The 21,905-nt window shown below is 38.5% G+C and overlaps 1 protein-coding gene across 1 annotated transcript in view; it reads left to right on the top strand.

The window, feature by feature from the left end:
* Positions 1–21,905, top strand: part of LOC103357317 (calcium/calmodulin-dependent protein kinase type II subunit beta) — a 67,613-nt gene that overhangs the window by 28,582 nt on the left and 17,126 nt on the right. The window contains exons 11-14 of the mRNA XM_008281826.1: positions 1,590–1,673; positions 2,707–2,749; positions 7,156–7,227; positions 9,815–9,849. Of these exons, the coding sequence (XP_008280048.1) occupies positions 1,590–1,673; positions 2,707–2,749; positions 7,156–7,227; positions 9,815–9,849 (234 nt within the window). The remainder of the gene's footprint in view (positions 1–1,589; positions 1,674–2,706; positions 2,750–7,155; positions 7,228–9,814; positions 9,850–21,905) is intronic.

The raw sequence follows: 21,905 nt of genomic DNA, 5'->3' as shown, positions 1-21,905 counted from the left end.
GTATAGATAATGGATGGAGGGACATTCTTTAATCTGTTAACTAAACATTGTCCCCATAATATCCTCCCAATGTTATAGACAAAACATTCTTCCTTTGTTTACATATCACATTACAGAAACGTTCTGTAACAAACGTTTTGTGATCGGGGCATCGATAACATCCTGAGAACATTTTCAAAATGTTGCAGTAAGAATGTTCCTCATTTGGGCTCCTCTATAGCTCACCTGGTTGAGCGGGTGACCCATGAACAGGGGCTATAGTTCCCTGGTGCGGCGTTCGTGAGTTCGACTCCCGCTCACGACAGTTTGCTGCAAGGTCGCTCCCCATTCTTCTCCCCCCTTTTCTGTCCCACTCTCTCACTGTCCTGACTAATAAAGGCAAAAATGCCAGAAAAATTATCTTTAAAAGAATGTTCCTCCTTTGTCATCATGTAACATTGTCAGGATATATTTTTAAAATAACATAATGTAATCTGAGCCCCCTTATAACATTTTCTGAATGTTTCTTTGAGAAGGTTGTTTTCCTTTAGCATCATGAGAATGTTTAATAGAAGAACATTCTATAATCATTAACACAACATCCCCAAAATGTCCTCAGAATTCTGAAGGCAAATGTTCCGCCTTTGTTAACATGTCACATACCAGGAATGTTTTAGAAAAAAACATTGTGTAATCTGAGGCATCAATAACATCCTGAAAACATTTTCAAAATGTGGTTTTAAGAATGTTCCTTCTTCATCATCATATAACATTGTAAGAATGTTTTTAAAAATAACAATGTGATCTGAAGCTTTAATAATATTCTGAAAACATTTTCAGAATGTTTCTTGGAGAATGTCCTTCCTTTGTTATCATGTAACATTGTGGTAACGTTTAATAGAGGAACATTCTATGATCACTTATCTCAGCAACATGCCCAAAACATCTTTAGAACGTTGCACCTAAAACATTCTGTCCTTGGTAACAATACAGGAACATTATTTGAAATACTAAATGTTATTATAATATTCTTTGAACATTACATTAAAATGTTTTTTTTTTTTTTTTTTTTTTTTTAAACTTATAGCGAACCTATAGGGAATGTTAGTCAAAGTTGTGGGAACATTCGCTGCTAGCTGGGATATCACCCACTGTGTGAAGTTGTCATTTTAACTTAAGCTGTCAGGTGGATGTCGTGAAGTAGAAAGTACAATATTCCCCTCTGAATTGTAGCATCAAATGTAAATACTTAAGTAAAGTATGAATACCTAATAAATGATCCTTAGCAATATTCCTCCCCTGCTTACTGCTCTCTGCCTTTGTATTGTAGAATGCTGTCTTTACAAGCTGCTAGCTTGTGCTATAAATGCCAAATCATTTACTGTATAACAAAACAGAACGGATTGTCAGGACACCTTAAAGCCAAGCGGAATCTGTTTAGCTTGGAGTTTTTGCCAGAACTGTCGTTACCTAAAGAGCCTTGGTTTCAACACATTGCAGCAAAGCAGAGTCTCTCCGACAGCTCCTGCCCACATAAACCTGTCACTGTCAGAGCTGCTCCTCTCTAATGTTTTATTTTCAGCACCTCTTTCCCTCTCGCCTCCCCGCAGCAACGCTCAACAGTGGCCTCCATGATGCACAGACAGGAGACAGTCGAGTGCCTGAAGAAGTTCAACGCCAGAAGGAAACTCAAGGTGTGAAAATGCACCAAATGAAGTCATCCCTCTGATTCAAGAAAAAAAAGACATTTCAGAGCTCACGATTTCATTAGATGCAGTGTTTTGTTTAACCTAATCCCTAAATTTTTCAATCAACAAAAGTCCCACAAAATTTAGAAGCTGGATTCATCAAATGTTTGGCATTAATTTTGAATTAGCAGAACAGTTGCTGATTAATTTCACTTAGTAGATTAGTCTTTGTTAACATGTGCAACAAAGCTGCACGTAGAGGTTGCATTGTTTTTCCTGAAACCTTTAGATTGAGGCACAAATTGTAGTATTTTGTTAACTTTCATGGTATTTCCAAAGTCAGACTATTAAAGAGCACAAGACCAATGTTTTAAATATCTGTTAGTCTGTTAAATCCTTTTATCTCAGCATCAGTGTTCCTGTATTTGCTGGAATTTGACTTTGAAAGGCACTTAAATTATAATAATGATCATAATACTTTATTTGCATAGCACGTTTTGTGCAACACATACAGCTCAAAGTGCTTTAACATTCACAATAAAATCAAATACAAGGCGTCCATATAAACATCAAAACAGACTGTTTATACTGGACTGTTAAAAAACGACTTTTTCAAAACATTTTTTAGCTGTAATTTGTTTTGAATAATTTTCTGTTGCTTTGCAGATCTTTCAGAGATAGAAAAAACAGAGATAATAGTCTTGATGTAAATCTTAAAAAACAATTAACTGACCAAAACCATATATAATGTCTACCTCAAAAATCAGTATTGTTTGTTTTTTTTGTTTTTGTTTTTTTTACACATTTGCCATTATTTGAAGGTAAAGTTGTGTATATTAAAGATTGAAAAATAGTAAATCATTCTTTTAGCTGTTATTTTAAAGATTTCGTCTGTTTTAGATTTCTTTTACCACACTTTTTACAGTTGTACAGAATGGGTGACAACATTTTAGATAACTCGTAATGTCTGTTTGAAGCTCATTCAGACATGAGGCTGATGGCTTCAGGGTGACCACTGTCTCCTCTTTTTGCTCCTCAGGGTGCCATTTTGACCACCATGCTTGTCTCCAGGAACTTCTCTGGTGAGTGCTGCTCTTTGAAAAGACGAGTGAGTGAGGAGGACAAGATGACATGCCATCTGTCTTCTGCTAACTCTTCACACGTTCACACACATACAAACGCACAGCAGGTTGATGGGCGGCAGTGTTACAGTCAGCAGGAAATGCTGCAGGGATATACTGTACGCTTCGTTTTTCCTTCAAAGCTCACGCAGTACAGCTTATTTGACGAATAGCATACATCTGATGAATCAAAAAATATACAAGCCATATCAAAAATCTCTCCAAACAACATTTTATCATGATCAGCAGTAGTGATGGTTAATGTGGGGTCTGGGAACTGAGAACAAAGGCTTCTTAACCCTCTGAATCCTAAAACCTGCCAATGAGTTTGAAATGCATGTTATCTTTAAAACAATCACCAAAACTGCACCATTTATCAGAGCCAGGAATTGAAAAAGCTGAACGTATCATTGGATTTTCAAACATCCTTGAACTAATCACGTGTGCCATTCGATCCAGAAACCTGTCCAAATCTGAGCTTAAATGTCTCGTATAAAAATTATCAAAAATAAAAACTTTATGCTAAACAGATTCTGTAAAAAACTTACAATTCGGTACAACTGAAAAGCCATGCTGACTCGGCTGCTACCTACAGTCATGTCACAGAAATTCAGAGGCTTTTCGGCTGAACTGCAGGCAGTGTTTACACCAAGCAGAAAGAAATAAATAAATTACAAAACCCTAGCCTTACCCCTATCCATCGTTGTGCTGTTTCAGTAGAGGTGCAGGACTTTATATTGAAGTTAGGTATTAAAAAAGAAGACAAAAAATGTGATGGGAACAAAAAAAATACCCAGAAACTGCTTGGGATTCAGAGGGTTAATATATTACATAGGGCTGTAGTCAAGCCTAATTAGCCTAAATAAATTCTAAATCACTATAAAAAGTTGATATTTGTAGCTAATTAAATCATTTCAACTTTGTTTAGGCTAGTGTACACCTCTACATAGTCATATGATTTCTGAAAATAGAACTATATCAACTGGTTATCGCGGCTTAAGAACTTCTGAGGAATATAACACGGACAAGTTAGCTGCTGATTTTAAATGATATGAAGGTCATAAACTTCTGAGACTGTTTGTGGAGTGTGTGTGTATGTAGCGTGTCTTGATTCTGCACATGCAACTCGTGAAGGCAGTAGCTGTTACAGGTCAGGATGTCTTGTGAAGTCATGTTACCAGCATCTGGATGTGTGTTGCACAGTGCACTCACATGCCATGTTGGTTGTGGAAAACTAATGATAATGACATTGGTTTGAACAAATGCAGCCACACCGACGACTTCTTTGACACGGTGTCAGTCTGGAACCAACGGAGTAAACGTTAAATAGGTCAGACCTAGCACTCTCCACTGGGTTCAAACTTGTAAAAACAAATGGATGTTCATAGGTACTCTCTTCATTTCACCTCCAAATATCATGAGTTGATGATGATGGTGATGGTGATGGTGATGATGATGGTGATGATGATGATAATGATGATGATGATGATGATGATGATGATGGACATTTCTCTTTTCAAAAGTAACATCAGAGGGTGATGAAAACATATCAACCAACCAAATTAGCCAGTTGACCTGGACACTACAGACCTGACACTGCAAAATATTTATGAAACAGAAGGTGTTTATGTACTTTGACATGTCCACTTTTATTACCAATAGCTTTAAAACTGTATTTGGTAGATTTTTGTGTTCATGGATGTATTAAGGAGAACTAGATAACTGATGCCAAAGATGACACCAGTGTGGAATTCTTTGTTGTCTGAACCCAATAGTTCTTAACATACACTACACGTGCAACTCTTAGACACATCTTCTCCCAGGTGACCCAGCCAGGGTTGATCAGTAGCTCGTGTTGTCCACGGATCACAGCCATCTTGACGCCTTTTCAGCTGCGTCTGTGATGTTCCTGGTGGCCTTCCTGGTGTGCAGTCCCTTTACCCCGAGCATCTAGAATAGAATAGAATAGAATAGAACTCTATTAATCCCTTTGGTGGAAACCTCAGGGAAATTGCTGATTGAGATGAAATCTTGAAAAGATGAAATCTTGAGGGCCCTGATGAGGGACTGGCCAGCAAATCCTCTGCACCCCACCTCAATGAGGTTGCACCGGGTCCTCCAGCCCTTGTTACGACATTTGCCTGCCAGCTCCTCATACTTGGCCCTCTTCTTCTTGAAGGCCTCCTCCATTCGGTCTTCCCAAGGAACAGTCAATTCCAGCAGGACCACTTGCCTTGATGTTTCAGACACCAGGATGATGTCTGGCCTGAGTGTGGTCACTGCAATGTATTCTGGGAATTTGAGCTGTCTCCCTAGGTCGACCTTCATCTGCCAGTCCCATGCTGTTGCGAGCAGCCCCCTGGGTTGGTTCATGCGCTGGTACAGCTTCTCCCTGGCTTTTACAAAGGCGATGTTCTGCCTTGCTGGTTGCTGGTGTCTGCTGTGATCCCTGTGCTGATGACCTCAGCGATGACCTTCAAAACTTGGTCATGGTGCCCACATCTGCATGGAATTCCTTCAAACAGAGGACATTGAAGTTCTGGACTGGCCTGCATATTCGCCAGACATGTTCTGTTGGAGCTGAATCTCAATCTACCAGAAATTAAATTATGTGTGAGATAGCTCCTACGCATTCGTTTAATGAAGCAATAGGAGAAGATATTTAGGTCTCACTCAATTTATTTATTTATCAGATAGTTGAATAAGCATACAGAGCTCTGGATCAAACTTCTCACCCTAGCGCCAACAAAGTTAATGTCAGGGCATGAAGTCTGACTGACTGCCTCTCCCTGATCCAGTGTACTTATACTATTACATGAGAATGTGCACAGAATGTGTTGCAGCTAGTTGACTGGCCCCTCCGTGTCCTTGAGCCTTCTTCCACCATCTCGTAGGTGCAGAAACTTGTCACTCTGCACCCTCAGTTTCTCCCTCCTGCAGATACCTGCTTGTGACAGAGAAATACACAAACCACCAAATCCTTTCTCCACTTACACTTTCTCATGCTGCAATGGTTTATCAATTGTGTTGATTATGCGTTTAGATAATAATGTGAGATTAAGATAATAAGAAAAGTGAGGAGAGTAACACCAAATTATCAAAATATGAAATAAGGTGAGATTAATATAATGAGAGATTATCAAAACATTAATATAAAATATATGATCCCAACAGTTCCCAATAGAGCATCTTTGGGATGTTCTGGATAGGCGTGTCCGGGACTGTGTTCCAGTTCCAGGCAATGTGGGTCAGCTCCGTGTGGCACTCCAGGAGGAATGGAATAACATTCCACGGGCCACCATAGACAATCTGATCAACTCCATGCGAAGAAGATGTGTTGCTCTGAGAGACGCAGCTGGCGGACACACAAGATGCTGAAAAATCAAATTCCTCAACCTGACCCCTAACATGTTCAAAGGACTGTCAATCCGCTACAAATGGCCATACCACCATGTTATCAATGCGGATATGAAGATCAGTAATTACTGAAAATATATTTTGAGTTTCTCTATATATTGCGTAACCCAAATGTTCATAAAACTCTTATATTTGACATGGGGTGTTTATATTTTTGTTCAGTGTATTTCGTGCAGTATGACACAGAATGACCTGTACATAATTTTAGTTGGTAGCTCTACATACTATAGATATTTAACCGTTTACACTTTTACAGCCTCTATAAACTCAGTGTTTGTCACACTACTTTCAACTCTAGAAAGATGAATGTGTCTTCCACCAACTTGCTCCTCTGTTCACTGTTTCTGAGCCATGCTGCATTTATTTTATTGATCCAGTAGGTTTTATTTTCCTCTCAGTTTCTCTTGTTGTCTCCTCTCTGCCTGCAGTTCAGCTGAAATTAAAATTAGTCAACCAATGCAATCACAAAATCTTTTTTCAGCACCAAAACTAAAGACAGAGCAGCTCAACACGTTCAAATGCCCCGTCATCTAAAAACACACTTACTTATAGAAACTGAGGCCTAATTTGTGTTTAACAACCTCTCCAAGTTGTGTGTTTTTCATATTACTATCATCATCACTGCACAACAACTCTACAGAGATGTTCCACTTTGCTGAAGGAATCTACAAATAACTGGATGGCAACTTGCTTCTCTGTATATATACCATTTTGAACCATTTTGCATCTCTTTTATTTTTCAAATTAGTTTTTTTAATATTGTGACTTTATGCTTGGATTTGACGAAAGGGTAGTTCAAGGACCGTCAGAAAGCTCAAAACTGAACGATTCAAAAATGGCTTGATTTTGCAGACTTTTTAAAAGAAAGCATGCCTTTCTGCTTTAGGGCTCAGAGGGTTAAAAGCCACACTATCCAACTATCTCTCTCCGCCTTCCTTTGTGTTTTTCAGTGGGTCGACAGACTACAGCTCCTGCTTCCGTCAGCAATGTGCCAGGATCCACCGCTGGCATCGTCGAACAAGGTATACTCTTCACAGCAGATTTTTTTTCTTATTTTTGAAATACACAAAAATATAATTGAGATTACAAAAGCAAACATAATTTACATGTTGAATGTAAAATAACACCTGAAAAACTTTGAATAACCAAACATTATTTATTATTAATGAATTTATTTTATTTTTCATACAAATACATTCACAAATATCTCCTTTTTATGTAATAGATTAAACTGTTTATTACAAGTTTAACGCTAAATATATTTCTATGATTAAATACAATTAGTGATAACAGAAAATTTTGATTAATATATGTTGTGGGTAATTTCATTGTTTTTGTACATGTAAATTTCCGTCATTACACATTACAAGCTTATAATACATATAATCTCATAAAACTAAGGCTACAAATGTATTTTCAAAATGATAATTTCATAATCATGTGTTTTAATTGTGTAAAATGACTGTATTTTAATGAAGTGGTTATTTTCTGGCACCCTGGTTACTGAAATATTACTTCTACGGTGTCTGTTAAGACTTTACATGCTGTGCTCTAAGTGAAACAGTGGCAGACATGATTCCACAGAAATCTCTCAGAGTCACATCACACTCTCTGCTTGTTTTAATCTCTCTTTCTAAATCTTTCTCTCCCGTTGCCCCCACCCCTCCCCGGCCTTAATGCTTCTCAAATGTTTGCCAAGGTAAGCAGCCTCTTCTGCTATCTGGGAGGGGGAGAGTATTACTGTTCACATATCTTCGCCTGTCACGGTTCAGGCTTCTGTCACCTCTCTGGCTTACAGTTTGGTGTGTAAGGAGTAGCTTAGATGTCAGATTTTAAACAAGAAAAACAACCATTGTACGGCGTAGCTTTCAAGTTGGAGATTGCACACCCACTCAGAGCTTCAGCATTAGTGTGATGAGGGATTAATGTCAGTGCAACTGTTGCTTTATGTGCTCTTTTCATCACCATAAACAGCATTTAAGCATTAAAACAAATAGATTCTACCATCTGGATATTTGCGCTCATGTCATTGAGCTGCCTGGTGTTGAGATCATTTGAGCCAAAATTATTCTATTATGCACAAGTTATATAATTCATGAAGGATATTTGGATTACCTTGTGCAGACTGGATATGGATCTCCTGTGCACAAGATAAAAGAATTAAAACTTGGTTCTGCTTATGTAATATTACATTGATTGTAAATGTGTGATGCAAAGAAAAACAACTGTTGTGTAGCACAGCTTTCAAGTTGGGGCAACCCTAGTTGTATAAGTAATGTCGGCAGGACTGTTGCTTTTTGTGCTCCTTTAACACCATGAACAGTGTTTAACCCTCCTAAACCCAAGCAGTTTCTGTTTTTGTGCCCCTGTCGTCTTTTTCCTCACTGTGGACTCATTTTTCACTGTAACATAATTTCCTGCACTTCTATGGAAACAACACAACCATGATGACAAGTAAAGAGAACTGGAATCAGTCACGAACAAATATTTTCCAAGTTTTCAAAGGTGTTACCAAAACTTGAAAAAAATGTTGCATCTACACGCTATCGATAATTTACTGCCTACAATTTTAATTTATTTCCGTGCTGCTCTCTAATTTGCTTTGCGAAAACAAAGCCTGCAGTTCAGCCGAATAGCCTGTGTTTTTTTTTTTTCATATATGCTGATCGAAGTTGAATCACCGATGGCTTTAAGGTTGCACCAAGGAGGGCAGTATGTAAAGTTTTTCTTTTTTTTTTAACAGATTTTAATTGAAATTTTCCAAGTTTAAGCAGAGTTGTTTTCTAATAGAACTGTAAATTACAGATGATGTGCTCAAATTGAAACTACTTACTGTTTCTGACTCTGATGCACCGTATAATATCGGTGATTTTTTTTTAAAGGTACCATTAGTTTGAATCCCTCTGGCAGGTTTCGGAGATCAGAGGGTTAACACACATACGTTACAGCTTCTGGATTTTTGCCCCCTTGTCCTGCTTCACTAATTCCAATGAACTCTGTGAATTAATCCTGATTCAAACCCATTATCACGTACCTGCATCTCCATTCCCATTCCCTCATGCTTTTACTCCTAATCCCCTGTCTATCTGTGCTGCCTGCCTGTGCGTGCATCTGTGTGAGTGTATTTGGATTATATGGAGAATTAGTTTGACTTTTTTTTCCCCCCCGCCTCATGTCTGATGCCCTCTGCTTATCTAATGCTTTGGGCAATGGATCAGGGTTAGGAGGTGCCAGTTGGATGGAGGTTTTTTTTAATATGTGTGCCAGTCAGTGTGTGTTTTTTCATCTAGTTTTTAATGTCTTTGACGAGGAGAGGGTGTTTTTTTCTTTTTTTTCTTTTTAAGAGGGAGGGATGAATTCCCTGCTTCTTCCTGCCCTTGACGGTGGTGAAATGTGGAGAGTTTGAGCTTTGTCACTCTGGTTTTTTTTTTTTGCATCTGTGATATTTTTGACTTGTGACTTTTTTTGAGCCTGCGCCTGCATGCACGCATGACTGACCGAGTGTCTACAGTGGTTTGTGTGAGCAGATTTAAAGAGCTGTGGTCATCTGAAGGTGTATGATGTGTACTCTTCCATCTGAGGGTGTGTCGTTCTGCCTCTCTGCAGCAGCCAAGAGTCTCCTCAACAAGAAGGCTGATGTCAAGGTAAGCTAGCTCGTCCCTTCCTTTATATCCTCGGCTGCCCTTTCCACTGCTCTGCTATTTTTATTAATCCATGAATATTTTGATCAAAAGCAGACATTCGGACTAATTTGACTTTGTAGCGTTCACTTTGAAGATGTGTTTTCAGCCTTAAAGGCACAGCTTAACCACATTATGTGTGTGTTATTTCCTGCACTGCACTTGTCTGTTATTCACTCATGTTTTAGCTCAGAGATGCCACGATACTCCTGTCTGTAGTTTTATTGTGTCACCTAATTCGCATTAAATTATCTCCTGTTATTTATGGTTCCAAAATTATAGCCACTACAGTAGTAATATTGCAGACAACAAACAAATAAATAAACTTTTATCCTATCTTTTATCACTCAGTAAATGCTCATTGTTGTTGTTGTCGTGAGAAATCCCATCATCCTATTGGGCAATCTTTTTCCATATATTTGGAATGCACAAACATTTTTACATTTTTACTTATAAATATCCTTCATTAAAACACTACAGTCTAAAAACACGCACATTATTTCATGCAAATTTAAGGCTAGAAAATTGATTTTAAATGTATTTGTAATATGGAAAATTACTATATTTTTATGAGGTCAGTACTTTTATCAGTAATTTTTCTAACAGGTTTTAAAGTTTTTTTTCCATATGCTTGAAATAGACAATTTAATAAAATTAAAAAACTTAACTACATTGCATGTCAAATTAAAAAAATTAAAACCTGTAACTTTGAATAACCACAAAAAGAAAAACTTTTTTTTATATATAAAAGACAATTACATTTTCAAATGTAATACATTTTCAAAAATATTTCCTTCTAATTTAATAGATGAAACTGTTTAATGCATTTTAATATTTTAAATATATTTCCAGAATTAAATGCAATTAGTGACAACAGAAAGTATTGATTGTATAATTTAGATGTGTTTGTTATATATTATTTATAATTTCATTGTTTGTACACAGGTAAATTAGATATATAAATTAACTTTCTAAACAGTATAATAGATAGTTATGTTATAGATATATATCACATAGTAAATGTCTGTTGTTGTAGTCATGAGAAATTCTGACACAGTTAGGCTCCGTGAATTATTTACTTGATGAATCAACTAATTGTTTGATCCATTAAATGCTCAAATGTCTTCTTTTGTTAAATATACATTCCAAATCCCAGGTAAATAAATAGATAACATGGCTTGGAAGCTGGAATCTGAGATTTGCTAGTTAATTAATCAACAATGCTAGTTGATTAATAAAATTGATGCCGTACTGATATACAAATAAAAACACACTTGGCAGCACTGTTGCTTGAACCTAACTTTAAAGTCAAGTCAAGTTGTTCCCCGGTTTGCTTGACTGATATCTTGGCTACAACCAGTTTTGTCTGTAACTGAGGGACTGTTTGACCTCGGCTCTGCTCTTGGACGCCTCCGTTTGGCTCAGCTGGCACTTTGTACCACTCCACCGCAGACATTTTCCACCCCAAATATTTTCTGGTGCCAAAACGAAGCTCATTAAAGAATTGGTCTGCGCACTGTCTCATTCTCTGAAGAGCAGAGACGCTGACTCTGCAGTAAGTCAGACTGTGACGTTATCGGTGCACCTCTGGTAGCTCCTCGCCTGTCCCACCAGTTTGTTGCATTCTGTCAGGTTCTACATGTGTTTGTGTCTTGTGTACACACTGCTACAAATGCATGTGTGTTTGTGTTTAAGTGGTTTCATGCATGTTGTTGTTTGCATGGGTCAACTTTTAGGCCTTTGGGTGAGCAGTTCAGTGTAGCTGGTCAAAGGTGTCTCACAACCAGAAGAGTGGGTAAAGCCTTTATCAGAGAGCTGCCAAGTTGTTGGACTCAAGTTGTGAAAGATAATATTTGTTTGTATCTTGCGCCATATAAGATACGATATTAAATGCAAACACAAGTTACTTTGCATGTCTGAACAGCTTACATATTTGTACAGTTAATATATACGTTGGACACGAGAATGTGTAAGACATGCATCTTATGTGCACAATCTAAAATACTTTTTTGTGCAGGCAAAAAAAGTACTCTGTGCACGATATATGGGTCTTGGTCACACAAAATGATAACCTGATACGGATTTATTTCCACATTACATTTTGTCTGCACAAGATATCCATTTCGTTTAAACAAGATAACATCATATGTAAGAGATGATTTTGGGACAATTACATACTGAAATGAAAACCTGTGTGCAAAACATGGAAATCTTGGTCATGTTTATGTCTATAACAAAATGATCTAGTTTGTGTTTGTTAAGTCTTGTTTATACAACAGTGTAAATATATATATACATATGAATGTATCCATGTTTCCTACCAAAAATACAATCTTTGCTCGACATTTCACCAACTTTTGAGGCCTCTAACAGCAGTAGATTTTGATGAGTCGAAGTATTAGCCAAGGTTCCAGTTCTTTGCTGTGGACTCATTGGTAGGACACAAAAACCTGGTGTACTTAGAGGTCTAATTATTATCATTATATTCAAGAGTTGCCAACTGTGAAAATATGGACCTACCCATATAGCTATGTTCTTATCTATGCTGACAGGAACTTTCTGGGGCCCCAATTACACCGTCCTTAGAACTGAAGATGTGGCTCTTTCCTTTTTGCATTGAAATGACCAGTAATTTAAAAAATCTGGCCTCTGCTGGAGCCATTTAATCATTTGGATCTGCATGAAATACATATGGTTGTCTTCACCAAATTTCCTGACTGTGGGTGTTATTTTTCTGGTGATATTAAACATTGAAATGGCCTCCCAGCTAAGGATTACATTAGATCCTCATCCACAAGATAATGTGTGCACATGAGACTTGGATCTTGTTTAATCAGTATAATAACCTGTGTGCACAAATTATGGATCTTTATACACTCAAGATAATAGTCTAGTCAGTAAGATTTCGATCTTATCTAAATATGATGCAAATTTCTCTGCACAATAACTGGACTTTATTCAAGAAACATATTTTGCGAGTTAAACATATGGATCTTGTTTGCACACAGTAAAGTTTTGTGTTTATAACTTATGAGTGTGCTTTATACAAGACAATAGGAAGCAAGCACAATGAAGACCTCTGTCAATGCAAGATATCTTGTGTGCAGTAAATACAGATGTTGCTTAAGTACATAAAATACTCTCTAATCTAAAATCATCTATAGAATCGTTCAGAAAACAATTTGTGGACAAAATAGCTCTTATTCTTGCAAGATAATGAAAATGCACACAAGACATGGATCATTATTTCTACACACAAGACACAGAACTTGTTTACATGAGCTAGCTTGTGCATGCACAATAAAACAATTAATTTTTTAGGACTTTGAGAGCTCTGTACCTTTTTCTGTCGTGCGAAATAGTTTTATCAGTGAGTCAGTAACAGCTGCCTCTCTTCTCCTGACCTGTTTCTATGTGACACTCTTTATTTAACCTGCATCTCCTCCCCTCCTCCTCCTTCAGCCTCTCCTCCTCCTCTGCACACTAACCCTCCCCTCTATCCTCGGGTGGCCCAATGCTAATCTCAGATTATTTCCCACCAGATGATTAATCTATCATTGCATAACAGCAGCCTCTCCTTTGCTGACCCTGATGTCACATTAATGCACACAGCCCTGAGGCTGGTTCAGTTTCCCTGCATGAGCCCGGCACCCCTTCTCCTCTGTGTCATCTCATTTTACAGTAATTTCCTGGGAATATGCTGGGGTTTTCTTTTTCTTTTTTTTTTAAATTAACTTTCCAAACAGGTGCAATAGCTGAGGGCAATCAGAGAGAGTTGTTATGTAATAGTTATGTTTTATTGTTCTTAGAGGGAAGTCACAGTTACAACTGAGGACAAGAAATAGACTGTTTTCTTTTAACCAAACTAACTTGAGATTTACACCCAAACTAACACCTCACAGTGTTATATTTCCTCACACTAAGGAACAAAACTGAGTATGTGCACACAGTGAACTGTTTATTACGTGCTGGTTAAAAGAGTAGGGCCTTCACTAACCATTATTTTTCATTGAGTAATCAATTAACGATTTTACCAATTAGTCAAATAATCTAAACAAATTATTGTCTCCAGTAAAATTGACGGTGAAATGACCATTTCTTTTTAGTTAAAGTGCAAAACTGTAGAATTAAACTGGAAACTACAACACAAAAAATTAAAGAGAGGGCTTATTATTTTTGACAATAGAACAACTCCAACTTTTTATTGAACCTTTTAACAAAGTGGAAAGTATGTATATTGAACAAAAAAACATGCAACATTGGGGAGGTGGATATTTTACAACACTGAGGAGCTAAAACACCATCTTTTTGTCTTATTGTGTAATTGTTCTTTTGCTTTTCCAGCAGCTAAAATTTCTATGAAAATATCCAAATTAACTCAGTTTAATTGATGTGGTTGATAGGTTTTTTTTTTGGTGAAGTTGCAGCTTTAAAATCAGTATTTTGGCACTTCAGTAGTTTGATTGAGCCAAATTTTAGTCACTATTTCATACTTGTTTCATTGGCTTAAATCAAAAACAAGTAGCCTCATGAGAAATTGGGCTGCAATAAAATACAGTATTTGTGAGCACAGACAGGAGGAGAGAAGTAAACAGATGTACTGTGAAGCTCATGTATACAGCTTGTGGTTCTGCTGCTACCACTGAAACTCTGCACAGTGTCAAGAGCACCTTTTTGTTATGTGATCATTTAAAGTTTTCCCACTTTTTCAGAGGCTTGAGTCTTTGGAAACTATTAAACTAAACTCCGCCACTGCTGTCACTTTTTTAAACTGTATTGTGATACTGTAGAAAAGCATTTGTCACAATAAACTGAAGCCTTTTAGATAAAAAAACAACAACAAACAAAACACAAACAAACTTGCATCGTTAAATCATATTGACGTATTTTCAGTGTCATCTATACATCAAAACATCTATCCAACTACGTTAAAACTTAACTTTGGTTGTATATAACTGTTTTTTCTCACAGAATCTAGCGTACCCAAACATGCTGTCGAAGTAAAATTGTGGCATTTCATTAAATGATGGAATAATCTGGAAAAAAATACTTGATTACTATAATAATCTGCACTATCACTCCTCGGTAAAGAAATCAGAATGTTTAGTGATATATTTGCATCAGGAGGTGGTGGAAACCAAAACAGAGATAAAAACTTAGCTCCATGTCTGCTGGTTGTCTGAACAGACAACAGTCACATACGCAAATAGAGTATACAGTTGTGGTTTTTATTGCTTGCTCTGCTGCCCATGTTGTAAAAAAAAAAAAAAAAACAGCTATAACTGTAATTTTCAAAAAACAAGTTTTTCCAAGTTTATTAAGTTACGGATGATATCTACCAAAATCACAGAAAAAAACCCCAGACCAAAGCTGTATACAATGTTGGCAAAAATCAGCATTTGTACAAGAGGTGATTTAATCTTTTATATTGCGTGAATGTGAAATGACACCGTTTTACTGTATTTAGATCAGTTAAAGAAAAAACCATTATTTTACAGATACTTGTCTTTTGTTCACAGTTTTTGCAGTTTTTCTATTGTTATTTAACATGCCCTTACTGCCAGATTGTCGCCACTTTTTTACAGATTTTTTATTTTATTTTTTTACAGTACACAAGTAATCAAAAGCTTTATTATTGCTGCTTTAAATTGCATCCCTTTGGAGCCCAATCGACAGATCATCATGACTGAAGGGATCCGACCTCAGTGTGTAAATCTGAAATGATGTTTGTTGACTCCGACAGAGACTTGGTGAAAAATGAATCACAGGGCCGATGCGTCGCAGAGGGAGCATGTGATTGATGTGGAAGCTGAGCGAACCACTTTCCTCCATTTCAGGCAAAATTAAACATCATTAGTCATTTCCACAGTGCTCATTTTCTTCCTCTTAAAACTAATGAAAATGACTCGAAGTCACTTGCATTCCTTTACAAGGAGAATAATTTATTTAATGAGAATATAAATCACCTCTCCCCCTCCTCTCTTATTTCAGATAAATGCCCATGTGGTGCAGCAACCCACTGCTCTGTCTGGGTGTTCCTTATTGTTCAGCCTCTCTAGTCCTGTGCTTTCAGAGGTTTTTTTGAGAAATAAATGACTTTCTCCTCCTTCATTGTGCTGGAGACTCCCAGCTCAGCTCATCCTCCTCCTACAGGTTGTTGAATGCTCTTTTTCTTTAAATTCTCTTTTCACATAATTTCAAAAGAAAAAAATGTTTGTTTTTCACCGATTATCATGTATGGACATCTCACAGCACCTGAGACGTGCCTGACCACCTGATTTGAGCTTATCAGCACATTAAATGGACATTATCAACACTGTTCCCATGCTTATGGACCAGTAGTGACCTCGTCTAACTTCTAGTAGACACAAGAGGTCGTTATCATCCATTGTCCAAGTAATAAACAGAACCTAACTCAGATAACATTGGTGACTTCTGGCAGTTGTGTGCAAAAAGTGCATGTAAAGTCTCCGGTGGAGTTGTCAAAATGGAGTTTTGTAACATGTGGTAAATAAGGAACATGGTGTGTTTTAATAACTAGGGATGGACTGATACCTCTTTTTGATTTCCAATACCGATACTTCAACTTTGAGTATCTGCCGATACCGATACCAATACTGATACCGATACCATCTCTCCTCCTAAACTTCTTTGGAAATACCTTTTTTGCATGGGTACATTTGTTTAAGATGACTTTATCAAAAGCCTCATACTATTAAAGCATAGACTTTGCTTTTCTAAGAAAGGAAAAAATAGCCAAAAGCATGTCTCAAAGTGAAACTGTAGCTGCTTTATTTGAGCTGCAATCAGACTACAGTGTGCACTCAGTGCCATTCACATATTTAGAACAGATCAAAACGACACAGCAACATTAAGCTGCAATTTAAAGGTTAAATTACCAAAACTTGGTGTTAAATAATAGTACCACTAATAGCCGCTCTCGGCTCTGCGCATGAGCAGTAGTAAATGAGGCCGGAAACGTTGTGACCTGCTGCGGGGTCGGATCCAATAGGAAGGGTCTGTGTGCAGAGCCGGAGAGCCACGTACAGGGCTGCTGGTAGAGCGCTGCTCGTAGAGGGCTGTACTCGTCTTCTACGGCCGTATAAGTGCATGGCTTCTAGTTCGGGTGCGCGACGTAGTTTTAAAGGGTGATTTCACTCAAAATATATTTTCAATTTAAAAAAAAAAATATTTAAAAAGGGTATTTTTAACCCCTTACCGCTCCCACATCCCGCCGGCGGGACGTGACCACTTTCCAAAAACATTACAGCCATATGTGCCCCACAATCACGTTTCCCGACAACATACACATCAAATGAAAGCTTAGAGTCTCCTCTTTCCGATCATGTAAACCTTTTTGACCTGCAGCAACCACAGCGTTGACACAAAGAGCTTTTTGTACAGAAAAGCAAAATGTTAAAATCCAACTTTTCTTACTTTTGAAGGCTCTCTGCAGCTCAAACATCGGTTGTTTCTCGCCAGCTTGGTCTCATTCTGTCCGGACAGAACCAGTGAACATAATCCCGTGAAATAATTCGGTCCGTAAAACGTATTAGATCCTCAAAGGCACGAATTCTGTAGTAATGTCTTCCCAGCTTGAGATCAGCTCCGGCTGTTTTATTCATTTCTTCTGGCAAAATCAGGCTGAATCTATTTTAGATCACGCTGCCAGAGCACACTGGAACAACGGTCTGCCTATTTTTTTTTAATTAAGAAAAAGAACATTTGCATAATTCAGTTGTAATTTCTGTTCGTATACTTTATTTGAGCATAAGAAGATCCAATCATCACTAATGTGTATGTAAAGCAAAGCGCCAATGCAAACAAATGGTCAGAGTTGTTTAAGGTTTGTTGATTGATTCACAGTGTCATCTCATTCATCTCTGTTGAGTTGCAACGCGTTTATCAGAAAAAACCCACAACTTAACCGTTACATCAAAGACACCTAACCAGCAAACACTTCAGCCCAGCATTTACTAATTCACACCACCATGTGGGGTAGCCTATGTAAAAATTGGTCATTTTAACCCCCCTTAACCTGACCAGTGATTGTTTTTCTGGTTCCGTTGATCTTTTATTGCTAGTGTGAATCTGGCAGCTGCCCAGTTTTTTATGTGTAAAATATCCTCGAAAATTGTAAAAGGCCATAGTATTTCCTTTAAACTTATGACGTTAACTAACTAGTCAAAAATTTTAAAAAAAAAGAACACATTTTTTTAAAAATTTGTTTTTGGTTTGGTTTTGAGAAATCCAGCAAATTAGAAAAAAATCACATTTGAGAAGCTGGTACCTTTAAATTTTTGTTTAGCCCATGTCTGCTGGACATATTTTCAGGGTTGTTTTGATAGCAAAAGTTTTTTTGTGGTGGCAGCAAAAAATAGAGAAAAAATATAGTCTTTAAATGCCTTTAAATAGCTTTTAATGTGCGTGATATATTCAACTTTCATAAAAATGTGCAAAAGTTAAAAATTAAGGAGCAAACCAGGTATCAATAGTGTTCTTTTTGTGTTTCTTAGTCATTAAAGTTGTCTTTTTTCAAATTATCTCAATGCTGAGGGGTGTTGTGTGATTGGTCCACCATTCAGACTGGTTTCTTTCAGCTCAAGCTGAAAATAGATTGAAAACCTCACAGAGACGAATCAAGACCAGATACCTTGCAACAGTGCAATGACTGAGTGCATCTAGGCGAGAAGATTAAATCAGCCTAAAATAAGATTTTATAACCGTCTTGAAAGTCCTTTCATGCTGTGGACTCTCCATGAATGAATGTGAAACATTCCCAGTGCAGTTGGCTCCCTCTGCAGTGTAGCAGTGATCAGACAGTGATGATGGGTCTCCTGAGTCATTCGTCAGGTCTGTTCGTACACAACTCTTCTCGCCTCAAGTGGGAGTCAGAAAATAAGGACACCACAGAAGAAGCAGCATTAGATGATGGACTTTAAATGTGACTTTGCAGCTGAATGGTTGTTTATCCCTCTGGACGGATTGCTGGAAGGATAAACACCATAGGAAATACCTTCAAAGGGGAAGATCTGATGCTTTAAATTCACTGGCAGGTTCTTGCCCTTTAATTTCTGGGGTCCGTTTCACAAAGCAGGTTGAACAAACTTAGTCTAATCCTGAGCTCTGAGTTGATCTACTCTAAGATAGGAAACTCTGAGTTTCCGATTCCAGAACAGCAGATTTGAGTTAGTTTAATCAACTCGGAGTAGTTTCACCTGGAGTTAAGCGCGTGCACCACACCTATAAAAAGCCAGCATCAATGGAGCCCCGATTCGACGAGTCACCATGGCAACGGGGAAGCGGAGGGCTGCCTTTTTCCCCCACTAGAATTGGAAATCTTAATGTGCTCATATGGCGAGTTTGAACACATTTTTAAAAAGAAATGCAACACCGCTGCAGCTGCAACACAGAGGGAGATGGTGTGGAGAACATTGCTGCTTGGGTCAATGCGTAAGTTTAAATGTCGTCCTTTGACGTCACAATAATATTACAGGAGAAAACTGCTTGAATGGTGGCCTGTTAATTTATTTCATTTCGGTGCAATCCTGTGGGGGAGAAGCGCACTTGGCAGCAGCTTAAGATAAAATATAAAAACATTGTTCAAGTCTGAGGTTGCAGCATAATGTCATTAACAGAATATAATTTCAAATTAATTTAACAGATCTCTACATCATTTACCTGCAATCCTGTGGAACTCCTCCTTGATAGCTCTGACAGGGTAAAAGCCATTTCAGGGCGAGGCACACTTCTCTGACTGCCCTAAATACAGTTGCCTTACTCAGGTGCTCTGCATCTCTGACATTGTACAAAAATTTTCATTTGCAAAGAAATACAGCACAACACACAGTATCTGCTGGGATGTGAGAGCATGACTACAGGTGGTAATGTTGCACATGTAAGGACGGATTAGATTGTATGTAGATGATGGACTGTGACGTGAAACGGTACCACTCAAAAAGGTCTGATAACCATCTCCCGACGAATATTTAATTCTCTACGCTGTAATGCTGCACCTTCATCCACGGGGTCGTTATCAAAAGGACATGCCATATTAGTGAAAAAAGTCAACACTTTTGCCTAATGGACTTCTAATATAACCTACTCACTGATTTTTTAAAAATGATTTTTGACAGAACTAGGCCATGCCAAAACTTGCCTGCTGACTGAATGAATGAAGGAATGAAGAAATCAAATGGTGTGTGTGGCCGAAAAAGGGCGGAAACAGAGAGAAACTCCAGGTTCACTGAGGAAAACCTGGTCCTGACCAGGTTAGGTTCATAGAGTCTGTTACTACGGTAATTGGCCGAGGTCTTAAGTTAACTCTCTCTGTGAAACAGGCTAGAGTTACCCCTCTTCCTCTGGTTTGAGTTACCTCCCTTTGTGAAACGGAAAACTTAGTTTCCCTCATTTCAGGGTTAACAGACTAAGAGTTTTCACTAAACCTGCTTTGTGAAACGGACCCCTGGTGGCAATAACAGGCGATTCTAAATCGAGAGAAGTGCCACAGACAGGGTCACCTTAGTGGCTGCAGAAACTGTTGGAAGCTTTTACTTATTTTACAGTTTTTTTGTTTGTGATGAAGAAGAGTGATGAAAAATGTTATTCATATTTAGTTACATTTGATGGTCACCGAAACTCAGTGGACGCTTTAGTCTAAGAGCCCAGATTCTTCAAGTTTATCCACATGACGATATGCACTGCACACCTAGTTTACTGAAGAGAGGTTGAATTCTGAGGCCCGCTGATGATTTTGTTACCTTTAAGAAACAGCGCATTGTGGGTAACCTGTGTGTGACACAGGTCCAGTGTTGTGCGACATGAGCAACTCTAAGTATGCAAAAGTGTTTACCAGTAAAGTTATCAGCCTGTAAAATGTGTGTCCTCTAAAACGTGTTCACCAGTTTTGGAAGTTTTTTCCCTTTTATTGCTTTTCATAATTGAATCATGATCAATATAATTTGACTTTTTTGAACAGAATTTGTTTGACACTTCAAAGTTAAATTAAAAAACTGTAATTATTCAAACAGACCTACCTGAACCTAACATCCCTGATCAGAGTGGACCCGCGCACAGCCAAGCCCAATTGGAAAAGACCCCAGAATAGTGAGAACAGATTCAAAATGGAGTCAGCGCAAACAGCAGGATCGGTTAATTCAGTCTACCGACAGTCGGAGTGTCACTGTTCTTTTTAAAGAAGGAAAAATACCAAACAGTTTCTGGTACAGAGCTCTCAGATGTGACATTTTGTTGCTTTTTTTGGTCTCACATGGCTGGACGGCAAATCTACTACATAGTAACCACCTAAATAGGCTAGCCTCACAAATAAACAATCTTTCTCCAGAAATACAACCCTCACCTTAAATTTATAATAAAAGATAATAGATTAATTAGAGTCCTACTGATTTATTAAACATCCATCCATCCATTGTCTTCCGCTTATCCGGGGTCGGGTCGCGGGGGCAGCAGGCGGAGCAGGTCGTCCCAGACCTCCCTCCCCCCGGCGACGCTTTCCAGCTCTGCCTGAGGGATCCCAAGGCATTCCCAGGCCAGCTGAGAGATATAATCTCTCCAGCGGGTCCTGGGTCTGCCCCGGGGTCTTCTCCCAGGTGGACGAGTTCGGAAAACCTCCAGAGGAAGCCTCCCCGGAGGCATCCGAACCAGATGTCCATACCACCTCAACTGACTCCTTTCGACGCGAAGGAGCAGCGGCTCTACTCCGAGATCCCTCCGAATGTCTGAGCTCCTCACCCTATCTCTAAGGCTGAGCCCAGCCACCCTGCGGAGGAATCTCATTCCGGCCGCTTGTATCCGAGATCTCGTTCTTTCAGTCACGACCCAAAGCTCGTGACCATAGGTGAGGGTTGGGACGAAGATGGACTGGTAAATCGAGAGCTTCGCCTTGCGGCTCTCTCTTCACCACGACGGTCCGGTGCAGCGCCCGCATTACTCTGACGCCGCACCGAGCCGCCTGTCCATCTCACGCTCCATTTTCCCATCACTCGTGAACAAGATCCCGA

The sequence above is a fragment of the Stegastes partitus genome, unplaced genomic scaffold (assembly GCF_000690725.1).
Source record: "Stegastes partitus isolate 25-593 unplaced genomic scaffold, Stegastes_partitus-1.0.2 Scaffold246, whole genome shotgun sequence".
Taxonomy (NCBI): Eukaryota; Metazoa; Chordata; class Actinopteri; family Pomacentridae; genus Stegastes; species Stegastes partitus.
The sequence above is the reverse complement of the archived record's forward strand: the minus strand, read 5'-3'. Positions and strand labels throughout refer to the sequence as shown.